This window comes from Abramis brama (genome assembly GCF_963993115.1).
Source record: "Abramis brama genome assembly, chromosome: 24".
NCBI lineage: Eukaryota > Metazoa > Chordata > Actinopteri > Cypriniformes > Leuciscidae > Abramis > Abramis brama.
The window spans coordinates 1,102,387-1,128,545 of NC_139986.1; the positions used below are offsets into that span (position 1 = coordinate 1,102,387).

Below are 26,159 nucleotides of genomic sequence, written 5' to 3' on the forward strand. Positions count from 1 at the left end.
CTGATGGACAAACACACACACACTCGACAGAGTGAACAGTGTTAGGGTGACCTCTGATGGACACACACACACTCGACAGAGTGAACAGTGTTAGGGTGACCTCTGATGGACACACACACACTCGACAGAGTGAACAGTGTTAGGGTGACCTCTGATGGACACACACACACACTCGACAGAGTGAACAGTGTTAGGGTGACCTCTGATGGACACACACACACTCGACAGAGTGAACAGTGTTAGGCTGACATCTGATGGACACACACACACTCGACAGAGTGAACAGTGTTAGGGTGACCTCTGATGGACACACACACACACTCGACAGAGTGAACAGTGTTAGGGTGACCTCTGATGGACAAACACACACACACTCGACAGAGTGAACAGTGTTAGGGTGACCTCTGATGGACACACACACTCGACAGAGTGAACAGTGTTAGGGTGACCTCTGATCGACACACACACTCGACAGAGTGAACAGTGTTAGGCTGACATCTGATGGACACACACACACTCGACAGAGTGAACAGTGTTAGGGTGACCTCTGATGGACACACACACACTCGACAGAGTGAACAGTGTTAGGGTGACCTCTGATGGACACACACACACACTCGACAGAGTGAACAGTGTTAGGGTGACCTCTGATGGACACACACACACACTCGACAGAGTGAACAGTGTTAGGGTGACATCTGATGGACACACACACACTCGACAGAGTGAACAGTGTTAGGGTGACCTCTGATGGACACACACACACACACTCGACAGAGTGAACAGTGTTAGGGTGACCTCTGATGGACACACACACACTCGACAGAGTGAACAGTGTTAGGGTGACCTCTGATGGACACACACACACACTCGACAGAGTGAACAGTGTTAGGGTGACCTCTGATGGACACACACACACACTCGACAGAGTGAACAGTGTTAGGCTGACATCTGATGGACACACACACACTCGACAGAGTGAACAGTGTTAGGGTGACCTCTGATGGACACACACACACACTCGACAGAGTGAACAGTGTTAGGGTGACCTCTGATGGACACACACACACTCGACAGAGTGAACAGTGTTAGGGTGACCTCTGATGGACACACACACACACTCGACAGAGTGAACAGTGTTAGGGTGACCTCTGATGGACACACACACACACACTCGACAGAGTGAACAGTGTTAGGGTGACCTCTGATGGACACACACACACTCGACAGAGTGAACAGTGTTAGGGTGACCTCTGATGGACACACACACACTCGACAGAGTGAACAGTGTTAGGGTGACCTCTGATGGACACACACACACTCGACAGAGTGAACAGTGTTAGGGTGACCTCTGATGGACACACACACACTCGACAGAGTGAACAGTGTTAGGGTGACCTCTGATGGACACACACACACTCGACAGAGTGAACAGTGTTAGGGTGACCTCTGATGGACACACACACACACACACACACACTCGACAGAGTGAACAGTGTTAGGGTGACCTCTGATGGATAGAAACACACACTCGACAGAGTGAACAGTGTTAGGGTGACCTCTGATGGACACACACACACACACACTCGACAGAGTGAACAGTGTTAGGGTGACCTCTGATGGACACACACACACACACACACACACACTCGACAGAGTGAACAGTGTTAGGGTGACCTCTGATGGATAGAAACACACACTCGACAGAGTGAACAGTGTTAGGGTGACCTCTGATGGACACACACACTCGACAGAGTGAACAGTGTTAGGGTGACCTCTGATGGACACACACACACACACACACACTCGACAGAGTGAACAGTGTTAGGGTGACCTCTGATGGACACACACACACACACTCGACAGAGTGAACAGTGTTAGGGTGACCTCTGATGGACAAACACACACACACTCGACAGAGTGAACAGTGTTAGGGTGACCTCTGATGGACACACACACACTCGACAGAGTGAACAGTGTTAGGGTGACCTCTGATGGACACACACACACACACACACACTCGACAGAGTGAACAGTGTTAGGGTGACCTCTGATGGATAGAAACACACACTCGACAGAGTGAACAGTGTTAGGGTGACCTCTGATGGACACACACACACTCGACAGAGTGAACAGTGTTAGGGTGACCTCTGATGGACACACACACACACTCGACAGAGTGAACAGTGTTAGGGTGACCTCTGATGGACACACACACACTCGACAGAGTGAACAGTGTTAGGGTGACCTCTGATGGACACACACACACACTCGACAGAGTGAACAGTGTTAGGGTGACCTCTGATGGACACACACACACACACTCGACAGAGTGAACAGTGTTAGGGTGACCTCTGATGGACACACACACACTCGACAGAGTGAACAGTGTTAGGGTGACCTCTGATGGACACACACACACTCGACAGAGTGAACAGTGTTAGGGTGACCTCTGATGGACACACACACACACACACACACTCGACAGAGTGAACAGTGTTAGGGTGACCTCTGATGGACACACACACACTCGACAGAGTGAACAGTGTTAGGGTGACCTCTGATGGACACACACACACTCGACAGAGTGAACAGTGTTAGGGTGACCTCTGATGGACACACACACACACACTCGACAGAGTGAACAGTGTTAGGCTGACATCTGATGGACACACACACACACTCGACAGAGTGAACAGTGTTAGGGTGACCTCTGATGGACACACACACACTCGACAGAGTGAACAGTGTTAGGGTGACCTCTGATGGACACACACACACACACTCGACAGAGTGAACAGTGTTAGGGTGATCTCTGATGGACAAACACACACACACTCGACAGAGTGAACAGTGTTAGGGTGACCTCTGATGGACACACACACACTCGACAGAGTGAACAGTGTTAGGCTGACATCTGATGGACACACACACACTCGACAGAGTGAACAGTGTTAGGGTGACCTCTGATGGACACACACACACACTCGACAGAGTGAACAGTGTTAGGGTGACCTCTGATGGACAAACACACACACACTCGACAGAGTGAACAGTGTTAGGGTGACCTCTGATGGACACACACACTCGACAGAGTGAACAGTGTTAGGGTGACCTCTGATGGACACACACACTCGACAGAGTGAACAGTGTTAGGGTGACCTCTGATGGACAAACACACACTCGACAGAGTGAACAGTGTTAGGGTGACCTCTGATGGACACACACACACTCGACAGAGTGAACAGTGTTAGGGTGACCTCTGATGGACACACACACACACTCGACAGAGTGAACAGTGTTAGGGTGACCTCTGATGGACAAACACACACTCGACAGAGTGAACAGTGTTAGGGTGACCTCTGATGGACACACACACACTCGACAGAGTGAACAGTGTTAGGGTGACCTCTGATGGACACACACACACTCGACAGAGTGAACAGTGTTAGGGTGACCTCTGATGGACACACACACACACTCGACAGAGTGAACAGTGTTAGGGTGACCTCTGATGGACACACACACACACACTCGACAGAGTGAACAGTGTTAGGGTGACATCTGATGGACACACACACACTCGACAGAGTGAACAGTGTTAGGGTGACCTCTGATGGACACACACACACACTCGACAGAGTGAACAGTGTTAGGGTGACCTCTGATGGACACACACACACACACACTCGACAGAGTGAACAGTGTTAGGGTGACCTCTGATGGACACACACACACACTCGACAGAGTGAACAGTGTTAGGGTGACCTCTGATGGACACACACACACACTCGACAGAGTGAACAGTGTTAGGCTGACATCTGATGGACACACACACACTCGACAGAGTGAACAGTGTTAGGGTGACCTCTGATGGACACACACACACACTCGACAGAGTGAACAGTGTTAGGGTGACCTCTGATGGACACACACACACACACACTCGACAGAGTGAACAGTGTTAGGGTGACCTCTGATGGACACACACACACACTCGACAGAGTGAACAGTGTTAGGGTGACCTCTGATGGACAAACACACACTCGACAGAGTGAACAGTGTTAGGGTGACCTCTGATGGACACACACACACACTCGACAGAGTGAACAGTGTTAGGGTGACCTCTGATGGACACACACACACACTCGACAGAGTGAACAGTGTTAGGCTGACATCTGATGGACACACACACACACACACTCGACAGAGTGAACAGTGTTAGGGTGACCTCTGATGGACACACACACACACACACTCGACAGAGTGAACAGTGTTAGGGTGACCTCTGATGGACACACACACACACTCGACAGAGTGAACAGTGTTAGGGTGACCTCTGATGGACACACACACACACTCGACAGAGTGAACAGTGTTAGGCTGACATCTGATGGACACACACACACTCGACAGAGTGAACAGTGTTAGGGTGACCTCTGATGGACACACACACACACTCGACAGAGTGAACAGTGTTAGGGTGACCTCTGATGGACACACACACACACACACTCGACAGAGTGAACAGTGTTAGGGTGACCTCTGATGGACACACACACACACTCGACAGAGTGAACAGTGTTAGGGTGACCTCTGATGGACAAACACACACTCGACAGAGTGAACAGTGTTAGGGTGACCTCTGATGGACACACACACACTCGACAGAGTGAACAGTGTTAGGGTGACCTCTGATGGACACACACACACACTCGACAGAGTGAACAGTGTTAGGGTGACCTCTGATGGACACACACACACACACTCGACAGAGTGAACAGTGTTAGGCTGACATCTGATGGACACACACACACACTCGACAGAGTGAACAGTGTTAGGCTGACATCTGATGGACACACACACACTCGACAGAGTGAACAGTGTTAGGGTGACCTCTGATGGACACACACACACTCGACAGAGTGAACAGTGTTAGGGTGACCTCTGATGGACACACACACACACTCGACAGAGTGAACAGTGTTAGGGTGACCTCTGATGGACACACACACACACTCGACAGAGTGAACAGTGTTAGGGTGACATCTGATGGACACACACACACTCGACAGAGTGAACAGTGTTAGGGTGACCTCTGATGGACACACACACACACTCGACAGAGTGAACAGTGTTAGGGTGACCTCTGATGGACACACACACACACACACTCGACAGAGTGAACAGTGTTAGGGTGACCTCTGATGGACACACACACACACTCGACAGAGTGAACAGTGTTAGGGTGACCTCTGATGGACACACACACACTCGACAGAGTGAACAGTGTTAGGGTGACCTCTGATGGACACACACACACACTCGACAGAGTGAACAGTGTTAGGGTGACCTCTGATGGACACACACACACACTCGACAGAGTGAACAGTGTTAGGCTGACATCTGATGGACACACACACACTCGACAGAGTGAACAGTGTTAGGGTGACCTCTGATGGACACACACACACACTCGACAGAGTGAACAGTGTTAGGGTGACCTCTGATGGACAAACACACACACACTCGACAGAGTGAACAGTGTTAGGGTGATCTCTGATGGACAGACACACACACACTCGACAGAGTGAACAGTGTTAGGGTGACCTCTGATGGACAGACACACACACACTCGACAGAGTGAACAGTGTTAGGGTGACCTCTGATGGACAGACACACACACTCGACAGAGTGAACAGTGTTAGGGTGACCTCTGATGGACACACACACACACTCGACAGAGTGAACAGTGTTAGGGTGACCTCTGATGGACAAACACACACACACTCGACAGAGTGAACAGTGTTAGGGTGACCTCTGATGGACAGACACACACACTCGACAGAGTGAACAGTGTTAGGGTGACCTCTGATGGACACACACACACACTCGACAGAGTGAACAGTGTTAGGGTGACCTCTGATGGACACACACACACACACACTCGACAGAGTGAACAGTGTTAGGGTGACCTCTGATGGACACACACACACACTCGACAGAGTGAACAGTGTTAGGGTGACCTCTGATGGACACACACACACTCGACAGAGTGAACAGTGTTAGGGTGACCTCTGATGGACACACACACACACTCGACAGAGTGAACAGTGTTAGGGTGACCTCTGATGGACACACACACACACTCGACAGAGTGAACAGTGTTAGGCTGACATCTGATGGACACACACACACTCGACAGAGTGAACAGTGTTAGGGTGACCTCTGATGGACACACACACACACTCGACAGAGTGAACAGTGTTAGGGTGACCTCTGATGGACACACACACACTCGACAGAGTGAACAGTGTTAGGGTGACCTCTGATGGACACACACACACACTCGACAGAGTGAACAGTGTTAGGGTGACCTCTGATGGACACACACACACACACTCGACAGAGTGAACAGTGTTAGGGTGACCTCTGATGGACACACACACACTCGACAGAGTGAACAGTGTTAGGGTGACCTCTGATGGACACACACACACTCGACAGAGTGAACAGTGTTAGGGTGACCTCTGATGGACACACACACACACACACACACTCGACAGAGTGAACAGTGTTAGGGTGACCTCTGATGGATAGAAACACACACTCGACAGAGTGAACAGTGTTAGGGTGACCTCTGATGGACACACACACACACACACTCGACAGAGTGAACAGTGTTAGGGTGACCTCTGATGGACACACACACACACACACACACTCGACAGAGTGAACAGTGTTAGGGTGACCTCTGATGGATAGAAACACACACTCGACAGAGTGAACAGTGTTAGGGTGACCTCTGATGGACACACACACTCGACAGAGTGAACAGTGTTAGGGTGACCTCTGATGGACACACACACACACACACTCGACAGAGTGAACAGTGTTAGGGTGACCTCTGATGGACACACACACACACACTCGACAGAGTGAACAGTGTTAGGGTGACCTCTGATGGACAAACACACACACACTCGACAGAGTGAACAGTGTTAGGGTGATCTCTGATGGACAGACACACACACACTCGACAGAGTGAACAGTGTTAGGGTGACCTCTGATGGACAGACACACACACACTCGACAGAGTGAACAGTGTTAGGGTGACCTCTGATGGACAAACACACACACACTCGACAGAGTGAACAGTGTTAGGGTGACCTCTGATGGACAGACACACACACTCGACAGAGTGAACAGTGTTAGGGTGACCTCTGATGGACAGACACACACACACTCGACAGAGTGAACAGTGTTAGGGTGACCTCTGATGGACAAACACACACACACTCGACAGAGTGAACAGTGTTAGGGTGACCTCTGATGGACAAACACACACACACTCGACAGAGTGAACAGTGTTAGGGTGACCTCTGATGGACAAACACACATACACTCGACAGAGTGAACAGTGTTAGGGTGACCTCTGATGGACAAACACACACACTCGACAGAGTGAACAGTGTTAGGGTGACCTCTGATGGACACACACACACTCGACAGAGTGAACAGTGTTAGGGTGACCTCTGATGGACACACACACACTCGACAGAGTGAACAGTGTTAGGGTGACCTCTGATGGACAGACACACACACTCGACAGAGTGAACAGTGTTAGGGTGACCTCTGATGGACAGACACACACACACTCGAGGAAAGTCTGCTGCCACCTAGTGGTGTTTGAGGGGTCATTACAGTTTTCACTAGGACACATTTCTCAGTACTTGGTTCAGTTTTTCATAATTCTTCACAGTGAACACAACATCAGTCTATGTGAGCTGAACTGAGGATCATTTATCATTGCTTTGGGCAAAAAATACATTAAATGACGACATCTTTCAATTTATATGACTTATTTTCTCAGTTATAGACCCAAACACCCCAGTGTACCTAAAGGCCCATATTTTCATGCTTTTTTCAAAAATGTTAAACTTAACAACAAAAAACTGAATAAGAGCAATTTGTTTTTTTTTATAGTATAGTTCTAAATCTGGAAAAATGAAATACAATCAAAACATTTAGATGTCGCTGAATGTCTACACCGGTTAGTCTTTCAATTTCATATCCATCTGTACAAAAGGGGAAACTTATTTTGTACTGTATTGTAAACATGGACCATGTGACATAGATAATTAGATGCCCTCCTGAAAGGGATAGTTCACCCATAAATTAAAATTCTCAGTTAAAATCCTCTACATTCAATTTAATCAGAGATAAATAAAACAGCACATTAACCTGCATTTGTGGCTCTTTCATGCGTCTGCATAATGATGTATTTAAAAGTTTATGTCCAAACGTATCTTTATAAAAGTTCATAATGCTGTTGCAAATGAAATATAATGTGGATAACATTGAATAAATATATTTTCGTCAGGTTAAATACTGATTACACTCTAACCCCTTTATCTATAGCTCTCTACTTAACCCTCTGCTGCTGTTTGGATATTTTTAACCCGAAAAATGTTACGTTTTGGTTGTTAGAATTTTTTCACTTCATCGGATTGGTACAAAACTTGGTAAAGGTTTTGGCACTTGCTATTTGAATATAAAAAATCATGGACATAATTGGAAAAGGTTAAATGGTCCTGGGGAAAAGAAAGTCACAGTTGTGCTGTTCGAGTAACGAATGGGAGATCTAGTGGACGCGTTTGGTATTGCGGCCAAACAAACGCTTACTAAAGCTCAGAATTATGGCTTTAGAGTAAAACATGTTTTGAAAAATATGTGTTTCATATAAAATTTAAATTGAGTCTTTTTTTCAGAGTCTTTTTTCATTTATTGTGTCTATAATAAATGCCTATAAATGTTTTTTTGTTTTTGTTTTTAAGTTCACTTTTTTAACTTTTTTAACTTCAACAATAATCTGGCAAATGTCTTCTTTAAAAAGAGACCAAAGTTCAGTCGGTGCTTTAAGCATTCAAGATTTACAACACTTTAAGTTGGAAATTTCATTTCCAGGTCTATGCTCAAAAAGTGATTAACAGGTAATAAATAGATCATAACTATGATCTAAAATCCCCCCAAAATATTAAATAAAAAACATTATCAAACTAAAATATGGTAGCCTATATTCATTTAATTGAAATAAACCAAAAAATCTGTCATTTTTGAGCGCCACACAAGCAGCAGAGGGTTAAACGTCGGTCTCGCACACATGAACACTTTTTATTCGTGTTTGAATGTTCTAATCGAATCCTCGTCCAACTCGCAATAGTTGTGGGCAATATTAGCCGTTGTGCACAGATCTGCATTTCGGATTCTAACCAGAAAAGTCTTTGGAATACTCATTTCAGCATAATCCGATTAGGACGGATAGTGTGTGAATTGGGATGCAGCACTGGTCCGATAAAGACAAGTCTGGTTAGTATGACACAGGAACTTACATTTATTAAGTTGGCTAGTTGGCTCAACAAAACATTATTTGTTTAAATGAATGTGTGCTGACCTTTACTAATTACTTGGAGTGACAAGTTTTCCAAAGTAAGTAAGTACATCGAATAAAAACTTTTATCTGTTTGTAACATCATAGTTTCCAATGTAATTTATTTATGCAGTTTTTGATTGCGCTTTTTAACTTAAGTTCATTTCCGAATATCTTCTGAAGTTGTGCTGAAACTTTATTTGTGGAGCGAGACAGTTCTGTGTTACCAGACAGTGTTTAACGCTGTGTTGTGTGATTAAACCCTCCAGGGCGTGCCGGGGCCTTCAGGGGCTCCTGGAGCACACGGACCCCACGGACACAAGGTTCGTCCGATACTAACATCACTGCTAGCAATTATGCTAATACCTTGACTTGAATCTGGTGGGAATAGCCGTGCTGAGATTACATTTATTCCGTTCCTGGAATTGTGTGCCCTTATCAAATGGATTCTAGGAGAATCATTTTGTGGCAGAATTGCCTTTAATATTTACAGTGATTACTGGGCTTGTTATCTGGAAACAAATGGCTTCTTCCTAGCTAAGTTATAATGGAGAAATTGCTTGTGGTTTTGAGAGCATGAGATCTCCCCACGAAGCAATTTAGTGTTTAAAAGATGTCTACTAGCCGTCCAAGCACAGCCCAGACGTCTATGCTAAAACAAAGTAAAATTTGGGCTGTCAGTAAAAATGTAATAGACTAGTCATCAATTAGATAACAAAGAAATGAAATGAATGAGGAAATGAAACCAAACACTTTGTAATCTCTGTTTATTTTTCTTACATGATGGAATATCTTATTTTTTGCAAAAATGACATGTAACCAAATTCAAGGTTATTTTGGCTAGAAGTGTGTTACTCATAGCCGGACTATAGGTAACATACACGGCTATTGCTTGCTGGGACTTGTGTTGTTGTGTGTGTTCAGGGTAAAGTGGGAGAGAAAGGCATTGCTGGTGATCCTGGTACGGCCGGTCAAAAGGTAAGAGTCTTCGATTTTCTGCATTTAGTCACGCAATCGTGCCGTTAGCATCCAGAGCTCTCCTGGATGAATGAGGAGTTTATTCTCAGATGTATTGTGAATCCCACAGGGTGACCAGGGTGATCCCGGATCTCCAGGAGTTCCCGGAGCGATGGGCCTTCAGGGATATAAAGGACACAAGGTAAAGCCAACCCGTTCTCACGGCAATTCGAACAAATTTTATGAGGTGGCTAATTCATACGACCTCACTCGTACGAGGTGAAGCTGCCGTTCCACAAACATGAAGAAACCTCCACATGCACTACAGCTGTCAGAGGTTTTTAATGTTTGTCAAAGAGTGTCTTCTGCTCACCAAAGCTGCGTTTATTTGATTGAAAATACAGTAAAAACAGTGAAATACTAGTATAATGTAAATCAGCTGTTTTCTATGTGAATATATAGTAAAGTTTAATTTATTCCTGTGATCAAAGCTGAATTCCAGTGTCACATGATCCTTCAGAAATCACTCTAATATGATGATTTGATGCTCAAGAAACACTTATGATTATTATCAGTGTGTAAAACACTTGTGCTGCTTCATATTTCTGTGTAAACCGTCATACATTTTATTTTTCAGGTTTCTTTGAGTACTAGAAAGTTCAAAAGAACAGCATTACACAGAATCTTTTGTAACATTTACTGTCACTTTTGATCAATTTAATGCGTCCTTGATAAATGAAAGTATTAATCAGCTAAACTAGATCTACAATCAAACATTGAACTGAATCGGCTCATGACACTCACGACATCGAGGTCTAAGATCAGATTCCCAGATGTCGCTCGAGTCGCTTCGGATAAAAGTGTGTGTGCAGGGAATAATCCGCATCTGTTTGGTCATCGAGTGTTTGAGCTCAATAAAGGAACGCAATTCCCTTCTGCAACATCCAGATAAACCATATTAATGACATGAAACAGTCCTGATCGTCCCTGATGGGGAAATTTGGAATGGACTCCATAGACAGCATTTCGCCAACACCTGATACATTAAAAAATGACACAAAATATTCATACACATCATACACATAAAAATATGTAGACGTCGCTAATCCATGTTCAACAGTCTAACTGATACCGGTACAAAAGAGTCTTTAAACCTGTTCTGTTTATAACTTCTTCCAGACGGTAGGAGTTCATGAGGAGAGTCCATGAGACGGCTCGTTTAATGTGCATTGCTCACACAGAGTCTGAATACTAGGATAGTCTTGTAGTCCAATATTTCATAGAAGTTCGAACAACATATAGTATATAGTATATGGTAACTGTGCTTTAGGACGTGGTAAACAATCTCCTGCTTCCTTGTTCAGCTGAACTAGTTTAAGCCAGTATGATCTGTTTTTTCCAGCTCTGGTCATCCATTTAAACCAGTTTGATCCAGCTAATGATTAGCTAGAAACCAGCTACCATTTAATATGTTTTACATGCATATTCATATATGCAGTAGTAAGTTGCGTATGAGAGGTGGCAGTGCAAATCTAATGTACAGTAAGTCACTTTGGATAAAGTTTCTGCTAATGATTGTATATATGTTTGATATGAAGGCTTTCAGCTAATTTGATTCATTTTTTGACACTATTCCCCTGTTGTTGAGAGGTAAAGTAAGCTGATATTTCTGTTTTTCAGGGAGAGAGAGGAGAATCGGGACCCAAAGGCATTCAGGTGCAGATCCCTCGACAGTTCCTGCACTTTTTAAAAAGTGCTTTTGTACTAATGCTGTTTGTGATTTATCAAAGGTGTGGGTTTGATTTCAACACAGATTCAGATTAATCTCTAACCTTGATGTTTTCAAAGCATAATAATAGATTTAGTGGGGATTTTTGGTGGAAACGTTTAACGTTATCACTTTAAAACCCTGTTAAGTTAAGAGGAAATTCTGTAAATCAGTCTTTATAACAGTAAAGCAGATACTTGCATAAAATGCATATACAGTAAGTATCAATATCTGCCAAAAATATGTCTTAATAAAATATTAAATGCTCAGATTTATGATCAAAGCTCTGTAGTTTAAATCGTATAATCCAATGCAATATGATGATTGAGAGATGAACTAATAAACCTTCATCAAAAGCCTGATGATCATATTTGATACTCGTGATTTTTCTAATAAATGATGTCTGGATAATCAAGTAAATATTACTAACAACATTAAAGTTATTCTCACGTTTCCTTGATAAAATCATGTCAGATTTGACAGCAGAAAGACTCGTGGAGCTCGAGCTGAAGGACGCTTGTACAGTTACACTAACAGACGTTCACTCTCAGTCAGACACAGAAGGACTGGACTGAGTGTCACAGCAAAGTTGATCATTTAAAAGCCCTACAATTGTGCGTATCAAATATAATATAATACATTAGGCTAATATATTTGCTTGCAGCTGCAGTGTAATTTGTGTACTTTACCATAATAATATCCATAGGGAACATCTCCCTAAGTGTAGTTAGCTCAGTCTCTGTCAGTAAACGGGATGTGACACAGTCTTGTAAAGGTTATAAGAACCACCCGTTGATTTTGAATGCTAATATAACCTTTCAGAGATGGAGACCCCTGCTAACACAGACCCGCTCTTATTCACAGGGGGAAAAAGGCAGCAAAGGCTTTCCTGGGATTCCTGGCTTTTCAGTAAGTGTTGAAACACCTTCATCCACCAGGGGGCGCCACCTCTTATAGCCCTGCACTGCACTTATGGAACCTTATGGCGCTTTTCCACTACACAGTACCAGCTCGCCTCGGCTCGACTCGACTCGGCTCTGTTTGGTTTTCCACTGTGTAAAAGTTGTACCTGTACCTGTTTCCAGGTACTTTTTTTCGTACCACCTCCGGCGAGGTTCTAAGCGGGCTGAGGCGAGCTGAGGCGATACTAAAATGTGACGTGAAAACATGACAGATTGCTGATTGGTCAGAGAGAATCGTCACTATTCACTGCGTCATCATTGCACGCGCCAGACGGAGTATCCTGAATAAAAAAACAGCAAAAACAAAAATAAAAACATCCAAAAACAGCATACACTCGATTTCCTCCATTGTCCTGTGTGTGTGGATAGCGGGTGTGTCTCGCGCGTCTCGCGTAAAAGACTAAGTCACGGCAGTTTCCTGCGGCGTCGCTATGACGACCAGGTACTATTGTGGAGGTACTATCTGCAATGGAAAACGGAGCGAAAAGCGAGCCGAGCCGAGCCGAGTCGAGTCGAGTTGAGCTGGTACTGGTAATGGAAAAGCGCCATTAGAGAACCTTATAGAACTTATAGAACCTCATAGAACCTTATAGAACTTATAGAACCTTATAGAACTTATAGAATCTTATTGAACCTTATAGAACCTCATAGAACCTTATAGCACTTATAGAACCTTATAGAACTTATAGAACCTCATAGAACCTTATAGAACCTTATAGAACTTATAGAACCTTATAGAACTTATAGAACCTCATAGAACCTTATAGAACTTATAGAACCTCATAGAACCTTATAGAACCTTATAGAACTTATAGAACCTTATAGAACTTATAGAATCTTATTGAACCTTATAGCACTTATAGAACCTTATAGAACTTATAGAACCTCATAGAACCTTATAGAACCTTATAGAACTTATACAACTTATACAACCTTATATAACTTATAGAACCTTATATATTCACTTACAGCACTTATAGACCGTTTGAAGCATGGACAGATTAAGAAGCGGCTCAGATCAGATGAGCTGGAAGAGGAATTTACTGAACTGAAGTTCAAATGAATTCAAACCTCAGAGGATATTTTGCAATATAGATAATTACATCATAAACCTTTCTGGAAATATTTCAAAACAATAAATACAATACACAATAAATATCACATCACCAAAACAATGAAGTGAATTATTAAAAAGTACACTTATAGCAGGTGCGTTTCTTTGATTTCATTCCATTCATATTTGCATTATATTTCTGCTTGCAACCTCATTTCATATACAATTCTGAATGATAAAGTCATTAAATGATGGCTACAGTAGGAAGTTTAATAATTACATTAATTTGTACACTCTTAGAAAAACAAGTTCAATGGGGTTCTATACAGTTCAGTTCAATTCACATTTATTTGTATAGCGCTTTCCACAATCCACAGTCCACATTACAGTGATCTATAATCAGAGGAGTCTGAGTTATGCATTTCAGAAACGTACATACACAAATCACAGTTAGCTAATAATGCATTAATTTAAACAATATAATAATTTAAGGCAGAAACAATGAGCTCATTGAAATAATGAATACATGTTTGTTAACACAGAACTGGCAAAAATGTTCTATATAAGGAGAAATGTTTTAAACAATTGCATGTTCACATTCTAGAGGTACAGTATGTTTGCAAGCTGTTTAATTCATAAAATATAATCAAAATGAAAAAGAAATGAATATAAAATGAATTCATTAAAACTAAATCCATAAAATGATCCCATTTTGGGAAGCACTGAAAGGTTCTTCATATGAAGCGCCCGAAGGAACTCTATATAAGAGTGAACACTGACTTCTTAAACTGAATTGCCACATTCAGATTCTTTGATCCTGTTGAGTCATTCTAGAATTTGCAGAAGACACTCCTGATTTCTGGGTAAAAACTTTAGTCACAGACATTGACTCACAAACCATTTGTGTCAGAGAACAGTTATGAATCATCATTCTAAAATAACATAATAAAGGTCTGAATAAAAACAAACTGCATCCACTGTTCCTGTAACACTGGGTTCTTTGGAAAGCTGAACACGGTATGCTCTCCCTCACATCCAAAAACACACTTTTTTTGGAGACATTCTATGCAAACAAATCCTATGCAGCGCTGCCGATGATTTCCTGTTGAAGCGCGTGGATGTGCGCGGTCTCGCTCTCCTCTGGTCGACGTGTGCGCGGGCGCGCTTTTCCGCGAGAAATGCTCATATAAGAAATTCTCCATTATTCGTCCAAAATATTTTTTTTAAACTTTGGCCATGTTTAGCATGAGAATCCATCTCTTTAACACTGTAAACAACTCTGAATACATGAAACACCATTGTACCCCCCCTTTAAGAAGTGTCAAACTTCGGTCAGTGTGATTCAGTCTCTTTCTTCATTCGCTGTGAGGATGAAAATCCTCTGGTTTGATCATAACGTTTCCTCTTTCTGAACAGGGTGCAGTCGGGCCGAGGGGAAGCAAAGGAGAGGTTTGCAGAATTACACACTTCAGTCCCATTAACCCATTCCTGCTTACGTTACACCAGGATCATGATCAGGTTCTCAAAGCCTGGCCTGTGGAAACCAGAGGATTGTTCCTGTGTGTTTATTATTTCATGCTTGTGGGCAAATCAGTTTCCAGACATAAATGCAAATCACTTTAACAGAATGCATTTTTCCTCCAGAGAGGTTTATTAAATATGTTCTGTGTGTTTACTCCACACTAGAGCTGCACCGTTTGATTATTTGGACAAATATTGTGATTGTGATTTAATCTTTAACATTTCATATTCCTGCTTAACAACAACACGCTTCCTGATTGTTTTTCAGTCTCTTTGAACATTGTGGAATATTATATATCAGTGTTGTTGTTTACTAAAACTGAAACTACTTTACATCAGGATGTTTACATTAACATTTCCAACTAACAATACAAAATAATTCTAAAGCATTTATTAATCTTTGCTAATGTCAATTTCAGCATTTACTTATGCATCATTAAAGTGAAATGTAATAATGTTGTGTCTGTTCACATTATGTAATGGACTAACAATGAACAGTTGCATTTTTACTAACTAATATAAAGAAAGATTAATAAATACTGTAACTAATGAATTGTTCATTGTTAGTTAATATCAGTTACTGTGTTAAAAAGGTTAACTAATTGGAAGTGTTATCTGTAAAACTATTAAAAATAATTTTCATTAACTGATAAAAAGCTGAAGTAAAATAAAATATAAATATTAGATTAAATAAACGTTAAAGAAATTACCTCGGCACCTTACTGAAATAAATAAGTACTAAACTTACTAAAACAAAACTGAATATAAAGATATATACAGTATATATATATATATATATATATATATATATATATATATATATATATACACACACTAATAAAAATGACAAAAGTACATAACAAATTTACTTTAAAATGAAATAAAAAAACTGAAAATTATTACTAGATAGTATAAATAACACTAAAATAACACTGTATATTATACTACAGTAATAACAAATGTATTAACTTATTTTTATTCAAATTATATTGTCCAATATAGGATAATCCTGCACAGAAACATATTAGAAATGATGTGAATATGAAGTGGAGATCCGGTTATAATCAGTGCAATGCATTTCAACTGTACGTTGATTTAATACGCAGCAAGGCCACATTATGATTTTGATTTTCATTGAATGAATCGTGCCGCTCCACTCTAATCTCACTCATGAAGAATATACATGCAGGAATGCGTGGCTTTACGCTGATGTACGTGTCGATCATGTGATTAATCCACCAGAAAGGTTCGGTGGGCGAGACCGGGGTCAGAGGTCACGACGGGCCGAAGGGAGACGTGGGTCACATCGGTGTGATCGGAGCGAGAGGATTCCCGGGACAGGACGGTTTTCCGGGACAACCCGGCGCTCCGGGATTTCCAGGGAAGCCTGTGAGTGTTCCTACTTTTCTCACAACTAGCAATTAAAATCTTTGTTATAGCCACCAGATATTTCCTTTCATAAGAAATAAACAGATGCTAAACAAACCTCGGGCCGAGGCGATGATGTCAGAACGCATCATTTCAAGACGGCCTCGGGTCAAGACTGTGTAACTGAGCTTCTTTGAAAGCTGTGTGTGTTTTTCATGCACAGACTCCATCTAACGAGTGTGTGGATGTGTGTTTCAGGGCAAGCCTCCCTCAGAGGAGCATTTAATGAAGCTCTGCGGAGACGTTCTGAGGAGTGAGTATCTGACCTTCGTCAAGGTCGTTCTTCTCTCCTTTCTCTCTCTCAACTGGTGTGGGAAGAGCCGAGAATAGCGTGCGGCGTACAATTAAAGCTGTTGGATAAAAGCAAAGTTCACTAGAAAGGAGTTTTTGTTACGAAGACTTGCTGAGCTATCACAGTTTTTACAGTTTGCTTTGAATTAAAGAGGTCAGCCATCTCTGCAACATGAGGAAGAAATAACCATGCTTTGGTACATCATAATTATGATATACTAAGTCATAAGTATGAGATAAAAAGTCGACATTATGACATGCCAAGTAAGTCATAATTATGAGGCTGAAAATTCAAAATTGACATTCTAAGTCATAATTATGAAATAAAAAGTCAAATGTTGGCATAAAAAGTAAAAACTATGACAAAGATAAAAGTCAAAATATTTAGATAAAATTCATAATTTTGACCTTTTTTATGTTTTTTTTTTTCCATTTCAACTTTTTAATGTCATAATGACATTTTCTTTCATAATTTCGACCTTTTAATGTCAGATTTATGACAAATCATTTTTTTTTATTTTGCTTTTTAAAACAAAACATGCATGCATGAATCACTTACAGTCCAATAAGATGCATATGAATATAGATAGATGCCGACTTGAAATGCCTTTTCTTTGGATGAGATATTACTGGAGGAAGTGATTGTGTGTTTTCCCAGTAGAAGTGAGATGTCCCCTCAGTAAAGCATGTGTGTGTTCCTCAGTCGAGCTGGCCCGGCTCCTGCAGACGATGGGCCCTCAGCGCTGTGAGCCCTGCGAGAGCATTAAAGGGCCCCCGGGACACCCCGGGCCTCCAGGGCCCAAGGGCTCCAGCGGGTCCCCAGGTTATCCCGGCAGACACGGGGCTCAGGGATACTCAGGGCCCCCGGGGGTCCAGGGGCCACCAGGGGTCAAAGGTGACGAGATCTCCGGCTATACCACGCCCAAATCATCTAAATGACTTTGGCTTTGGGTTTGTATTTTAATTGCATAATATGTTTGTCACTGTTTTAGGGGACACAGGCCCTCAGGGGTTTAAGGGCAGTAAAGGAGAGAGCAGACCGGGACACCCAGGGCCCCCCGGAGACACGGGTACAGTCACATTACTACATGATTATGACAAAACACCGCAGGCAAAGACATGGTTTTTTCATGCACCGGTCATTTTTGAGATTTTGGGCGATTTGACTTTTCATAACATGTTGTTTCAGAGGAGTGAAAAGAAAACATCCAAAAATACACATTGAAGTGTTTAATTTATGCAATTCAGTTTAATTCATATTTATTTGTATAGCACTTTTCAGAATACATCGTTTCAAAGCAGCTTTACAGAAAATACATGAGTCCACATTACAGTTTAGAGCGATCTGTTATCAGAGACGGTCTGAGTTATGTATTTCAGAAATGTTTATTGCACGTTATGTAAGTTTCAGAATGTGTCGCACTTTATCTATTTGCATCAGTAGATTTCATTTGCAACACATATAAGTCTGAAATCAGACTCAGAAATCTCCATTTCAGCAGCACTTATTACCTCAGACTTTATAGTTCTGCGCTGCGTTTCCCCAAACCTTCTAAACGCTGTCGTTCTGAAGTTACACCTAAAGCTGTACCGTATCGTTAATGCGTGTTTCCCGAAACATTGTTAGTTAAGTTTACCTTCTGTAAGCCATACGTTCGGACGGCTGGTCTGGACTCTTATCACTGTTAACAGGAGGCCACCACTGCAGAAAACTTCTTTACATCTCAGTATAGAATATAATTCTATTTAATACACCCAGTGTTCAATTAGGCTAATTCAAGTGCTTTCATGCACAGGATAAAATTGTAATTACACTGATTGTTGTTGGCTTTTTAATTATATTAACCAAAGGTACATCAGCTGGCAAACCATGAGGCAGTGAAGGCTTAGGAGTCCATTTAAAGAGAATGATTGTGAATGATTGCTCAAACTATGGCAGCGATACAGCGGATAGTTGTGCTAAGTGAAAGACGGCGCCGGCGGAGCCTTTCTAATGTCAGTGAAAGCACTGTCAGTTTAGACCTCTCCGGACGCTAACTGTTTCTCATGGGGTCGTACGGTATTATCATCGTTTACTGGGTTAGTCTGTGATTTTATTCCCGTCCGAATCCAGAATGTCAGTGTTTTTCTCCCACCACCCTGCACCCTGGTGCTATTTTGCAGTTCCAGAAAACAATTCCACCACAGACCAGGAGAAACCTCGTCTAAAGTCAGTGGCGCGTTATTCAGAGGCTATTGTAAGGGCGAATGCTTGGCCATAATGTAGCGTGAGCACAACGCACACACACTTTGCTTCTCTCATCTACACAGATGCAGCAGTTCACATTTTTGCAAAATATTCCACACGAGGGAAATCATTGTTGTGTCCATGAAGATGTGAAAAAATAGGCATAAATCTAGCTTACACATTTACCCAAATTATCATACGCCTGTTTAACCGAAGCTAATTTGTGTGTGTTTCTCCATCCCCAATGTCACTTCTCTGTGTTTTACGGCCCTGACGGGAACGTCGGTCTCCTCGGCTGTGAACCGCTCCTGGCAAATCCGCCGTTATAATAGCAAACCGCCATGGAACAAGCGCGCCTGCTCTTAAAGGGAATGTGAGATGACGCTCTGATTGGTTTATTTCACGTTACGCCCAAACCACAGCTATGAATAATGAAGCTACTTCAGACCAACACATTTTAGATTTGCGTCGAGCGCAAGAGTCATTTATCCCGCCGGTATAATAGCAACAAATATCCGCCCACAAAGTTACTTGCGTTTCGCGCTTGATACTTGCGTTTCAGATCGTTAAAATAGGGCCTTAGAGTCTTTGTAGCGCCAAGAGAAACGCAGTCGGGAAACGCAATCCTGTTCATATCTAGATTCTGAGGTTTTTGCTGAGCTGTTTACTCATATGTCGCTCAACTATTGAATTCCTGAAGCTTGATGAAAATGTATTTGTTTTCTGTCTGTTGACAGTATTTTCCGAGACCGTTAACTCTAATCAACAAAACGAAACAAGAATTTTGAATCTGGCTTTACTCAGTGTTCAGATTTCTGTTCTGGAAATGTATGCAAATTAGTGAATATTTAATTAATGTTTTTTACTGACTGTGAAGCACTTTGGGCAACAGATGTTTCATTAAATGTGTTATATTCATAAATTAAATTAAATAATTAGATAATACCCAATTTGCATTTTTAACATTATTCATAAAACTTGTCATACAATTTTTTTTTGTGCAATTCATATTGTAATAAATCAATTGGTGATATCTATTAGTTACATTGTTTTAATCATAATCGCCTCAAAACGTGTGTTTTATGAGTGATTTGTCGTGCATATGTACACAATCTCTCTGGCACACATGGATAGCAGCGTATGGGAATGAGTCTTGTGTAACTGTCCCTCAACATCATCCACAGGGATCCAGGGTCCTCGCGGCAGTGATGGCGTGGGTCTTCCGGGTCCTCCGGGAATAACGGGTAAACCCGGGACTCCAGGCGTTCCAGGGAAAGCGGGCCCTCAGGGGCCGACCGGTGTGTGTGACATGTCCATCTGCTACCAATCCTATAACCTCAGGGACGAGCACTACGGGAAGGGGCCTGAGTTCTGACACACACACACACACACACACACACACTCAGCTCTCGGACTGCCGTAGTAAATCCAGAGGGAGTCTACAGACGTGGCTTCGGACTGTGCACTGCGATGGTGCAATGAAACAGAAGTGGCCTTTAGATGAATAATAATGACATTTATAGATTTATAATCCTGCCTTTCAGTCCACAGCGGGTTTCATGAACACCATTAACACATGATCATAAGGTCATTTGTGAAATAATACTGCAAGTGGATAGATATTAAAATGTCATAAACATAGCAATTAACATTAATATGTATCACCATTACTTATGAATATTAAATATAAAGTAAATGGCTATGTTGTTGCCAAACAAGGGACTATTGCACCATGATCTGAGATGCAGAACTGAAAAACATTAGTTTGTTCGTCACTTGGTGCTTAAGAAAGATTAGGAATAAAGAGCCTTTATTGTTTCACAGACATGCATTCAAAATAATGGGGAAACTGTTTCTGTTTGTTTTTGACAAAAGTATGTCTTGATTTTCCTGAAAATATTTTGATTGGACAGTTTGTTTTAAAGACAACATCCATCATCATTTTACATTTCATTGAATTAATAATTGTAGTTTAAATAGCTGACTATTATTAATTTATATTATTTACGTATTTGCATACTTTTTATATGATCTACACTGCCTGAAGGGAAGGTAAATTCACACAAAACTCTATTATTCCATTAAATAAAAGGAATACGAACCATTAAATCAAAACTATTTATTCCATTTTGTGTGTTCAAGAACTCATGCATTTCTCTTTTGGCAGTAAAATATTTAAGATGTGTAAGGTATGAGAGACAAATTTGACAGATGTAATTATTTTAAATATTTTACATTTATTTTTGAATCCATGCAAACGGCTTGTTACATAAGTATTTTTCCAGTGAAATCTTTCATTGTTCAAAATGTTTGCTCTTTCTAAATTTACATATTACACATTTTCCGCTTATATAATCTTTTGCTCTAACATTCAATTCTAATCTGTTGTTTTATTCACTGGTTGAAGGTTAACTTCTGTACATTTTAAAACTGATGGAATTCCACAGAACTGTAAAGCTTGTGTATCCCGAGTGTTTTGTTGTTTCTATTTAAAAGCTGCAGGGATTCTGGGAAATTCCTAAATTATGCAAGTCTAATTTGTCTTTGAAAAATCTGTGATTTGCTGAGAATGGCTTTGTTCAAATAAAAGGTAATACAATCTGTGTTTCTGACTACGATCTTGAGTGATGTGGGTGAGGACATGTCTTGAGTAATTCTGATGTCATCATAAAAAGGAAGGATGGATTATTTGAAGAAATGATTCAGTAGACAAACACACATCCCATGTTCCTGCTCGCTTCCTTCGGTGAACTGGCCAGAAAACAGTGAAGAGTGTATTATGGTAAGTGTAAAATTCATCATTTGAATGATTTATTGGTAACACTTCATAATAATGTTATTAAGTTATTAATAAGTAACTATGCGGGAAGTAATGCAGGACTAAAGAGTAGTTCTACATTAACTCTTCAGCTACTATTAACTAATATAGAAAGCTTAACTAACCAGTAAGTAATATTGGATTTATGAGATAATTCCTTATTAGTTATTCAATAATTACTTAATGGGATTAGCCTCATTAATAATTATTAACTAACTGACAAATTATAAAGAACATTATCGTGTTTCTGAGCCCTATCAGTCTCAACATGATCATAAAATGCATCACTAATTAAAATAACGGTCCAGATCACTATAGTCATTGAAGAGTGACTAGGTAATTGAGTAATTAGTGATGCATTTTATGATCACGTTGAGCATTAAAAAAAGATAATTGCTAACATCTCAGACAAGTTAATGTTGCGATTAGTACTTAATTAGTAATTCTTTATAATTTGTCATAATTACCTATTAGTTCTTAATGAGGCCAATCTCATTAAGTAATTATTGACTACCTAATAAGGAACTATCTTAGTCCTAAATTCAATATTACTGATTAGTTAAGCTTGTTTCCATATTAGTTAACAGTAGCTGAAGAGTTACTACTCATTAGTCCTTCATTATTTATTTTTATGACTATTTATTTTTTAATGCTTTATTTCAACATTCAGTTTACAGTGTGAAACAACAAAATTAGAACACAATGATAATTATTAAGAATAACAAAAATTTAAAGAATAGTAAAAGAAAACACTTCACCAACACCATAGCACAAAAAAGAGAGAAAGAGCCCTATCCGGACGGGATTAAACATGAAGAGGTGGAGTAAAGTCATTATTCCCAGAGCTTCTCCGTGACTTCAGTCCCGTCCGAATGTGCATCTCAGAGATCAATGTCAGTAAAGATTACGGCGACTTTTACCTTCAGTAAAAAGGTCCGGAAAAATGACCTCGGGTAACACTAATCCCGTGCGAATAGACCCGCTGTAAATATGTACGTAAATATTCCGTCATTTCCTGTTTAAAAGTAGTTTTCTGTGGTTTTTCGAGTATGGAGATGCTTAATAAAGCATTCAGATGCGTTCTAGACGCTGGGACGAGTCTGTGGCAAAACTGTGTTTCACACACACCATCAGATCAGAGAGAAGATCGACAGCACTTGTTAGAGGCACGAAACGTCTTTTAGCGTTAGGTAAGAGCCTATTACCAACACAATCCAATCTGAAGTTAATTAATACATCGTTCAACCGACATTATATATATATAAATATAGGTTATATGTGTTTGTGCACGTGATATCAGGAAGCAGCGTGACACACACATGAGGACAGGAGTGACTGCAGTGTGTAAATCGAGTTACTCTCCCACTTCTGCTGGTTTACTGAGATCTCTTATCCCGTGCGAACTGGCCATTAATATTACAGACGTCCTGTGGTAAAATCACATTACTCCATCTACCCCGGTAAAGCTAATCCCGTCCGAATAGGGCTAGACAGTCAGATAAACAAGAATGGGAAAAGAAAGAAAGAAAGAGTGCATACTTAAATGAAAATAAATTTAAGCATTAATTCATTTAAGGTTAAAATGTTTGTGGGTCGTGCAAATTGTACATGATCTGAGTGCTTTTGGGTTAATTTAGAGATGATGAAACTGTAATCAAGTAATGTTTTATCTCGTGTATAGAATACCAAAAAAATAGTCCTGCATAGTTACTTATGAATGACGGACCATTATTATAGATTTCTCCAGTCTTTCACTCGAATAAACCCGCTTAATCCTGCAGATGGAGCCTGTAACCATGACGATGGAAACGCCCACCGAAACAATAGACTACGACTACGAGGGCAAGACAGCGAACGCTGGATACGTGTGCAACCCCATCGACATCAACGAGTTTGCCAGACACTTTCTTCCACCGTTCTACTACGTCATCTTCATCCTCAGCATCCTGGGAAACGGAGTCGTTCTGCTCGTCATATACAAGTTCGAGAAGCTGAACACGGTCACCAATATATTCCTCATCAACCTGGTGGCGTCCAACATCATCTTCACGCTGACGCTGCCGTTCCAGGCCGTCCACCACTCGGACCAGTGGATCTTCGGAGAAGCTCTGTGTAAGCTGGTGTTCAGCGCAGATTGTCTGGGTTTTTACAGTTCCATCCTCTTTCTGACTCTCATGGCGTTCGACCGATACCTGGCCGTGGTCCACTGTGTGGCCGCTAGCAAACAGCGCAGAACCTGCTACGCCGTGGCTTTGTCTTCAGTGGTCTGGTGCATTAGCCTTCTCGCTAGCCTCGATCCCATCATCTATTTCACCGTCGAAGAGTATCCGAAGTACGGGTTCATGTGCGAATACTCGAGCGAATCCCAGTGGAGAGTCTTCGGCGTCTACAAGCAGTTCGTTCTGTTCTTCATCTTCCCGTTGATGGTGTTCATCTACTGCTACTTCAGGATCACGCTAACAGTCATGGCCACGCGGATGATCGGGAAACATCGCACGGTACGCCTCATCTTCGTAATAGTCCTGATGTTTTTCTCTTTCTGGAGCCCGTATAACATCATACTCATGATCAACGAGAACCGAGAAGCTAACGAGTGCGACAGTGTGCTTCCGTACGCCGAGTACGTCACCGTGAACGTCGCTCGCCTTTATTTCTGCATCAACCCCGTTTTTTACACCTTTCTGGGAAGAAAGTTCCAGAACCATGTTCGAGGAGTGTTGAAGAATCAAGCTTCGTGTTTATCGAGCCAAACTATTCTCAGCGGGAGCAGCAGAACGCTATCTTGAGAGACGTACCGTTATACTGGAGAAGGTGGATATGGGCACGCCTATAAAGAAAAAGTGCAATGAACTAGCAAAGAGTTGATTTATGTATACGTAATAAATCATTGTGATTTCATTCATATTCATAGAGATGTGTGTTAAACGTATTTACTGATTTGGGTTGCACTTTATTTTAAGGTGTTATTGTTACAGTGCAATTACATGTTTAAGATTATTATATAAAATTTGCTTATTTTCCGTGTCTCATTTAGTCATCACTCGTTTCGGAAAAGTAATTACTGTATAAAATGATTAATTAGACTACTTTGCACTGTGATGTAAACATATAGATCATGTAACATAAACGGCAGTGAATTCTGAAAAGTAGAGAATGTCATTCTTGTTTGTAAAGCTTCACATATATAAAGGGTTTATTGTTATTACTGTGTATCCAAATGTTAAAGAATTAATGTGTTTTGGAGCCACATTATCTGATTATGAACGTGTGATCATAGTTCAACACTGGAACAGATATTATGTGCACAGTTGAGTTTGGTCGTCATCTGTCTTTCAACACTACTCACATCAAGTGCATTAATTCTGAGTAATGGTTGCATGTCTTTCATTTGATTACGCAAATCACATAAAAAGGTCTGGATTCTGTGTTAAGCATTACAACACTGATTTCTATAGCACAAATGAACATCTCCTCTTTGTGTGTTTTTCCTTTTGACCCACTAGAACTTAAGATTCGTGATCATGAGAATAAACGTATTAAATTAAGGCCTTAAGGTCCGACTCAAACTGCAGAGCCAAGCTGCATTTGCATATCTGAGATGCTTGTGAAAGGCTTTGTACATTATGTCAGGTCAGCAATGCATTTAATATATTCCTTTCAACAATCATCCGATTCAACATCTGTTGGCTTTTTTTTGCATGGG

General features: G+C 41.3%; 2 protein-coding genes across 2 annotated transcripts in view; both read left to right on the forward strand.

The window, feature by feature from the left end:
- The window catches only part of LOC311075548 (uncharacterized protein), an 82,920-nt gene extending 60,677 nt beyond the window's left edge, over positions 1-22,243 (forward strand). Inside the window, exons 20-30 of the mRNA XM_084103044.1 lie at positions 9,700-9,753; positions 10,355-10,408; positions 10,518-10,589; positions 12,068-12,103; positions 13,020-13,064; positions 15,588-15,620; positions 16,935-17,081; positions 17,319-17,373; positions 18,115-18,306; positions 18,404-18,481; positions 20,823-22,243. Of these exons, the coding sequence (XP_083959170.1) occupies positions 9,700-9,753; positions 10,355-10,408; positions 10,518-10,589; positions 12,068-12,103; positions 13,020-13,064; positions 15,588-15,620; positions 16,935-17,081; positions 17,319-17,373; positions 18,115-18,306; positions 18,404-18,481; positions 20,823-21,013 (957 nt within the window). The 3' untranslated portion in view covers positions 21,014-22,243. The remainder of the gene's footprint in view (positions 1-9,699; positions 9,754-10,354; positions 10,409-10,517; positions 10,590-12,067; positions 12,104-13,019; positions 13,065-15,587; positions 15,621-16,934; positions 17,082-17,318; positions 17,374-18,114; positions 18,307-18,403; positions 18,482-20,822) is intronic.
- Positions 22,244-22,298: 55 nt separating this feature from the next.
- LOC311075688 (C-C chemokine receptor type 5-like) lies at positions 22,299-25,658 on the forward strand. The gene is made up of 2 exons (XM_084103235.1): positions 22,299-22,420; positions 24,238-25,658. Exons 1-2 carry the CDS (start codon positions 22,418-22,420, stop codon positions 25,240-25,242), a joined length of 1,008 nt encoding a protein of 335 aa, XP_083959361.1. The 5' UTR covers positions 22,299-22,417; the 3' UTR covers positions 25,243-25,658.
- The last annotated feature ends 501 nt before the right edge of the window (positions 25,659-26,159 follow it).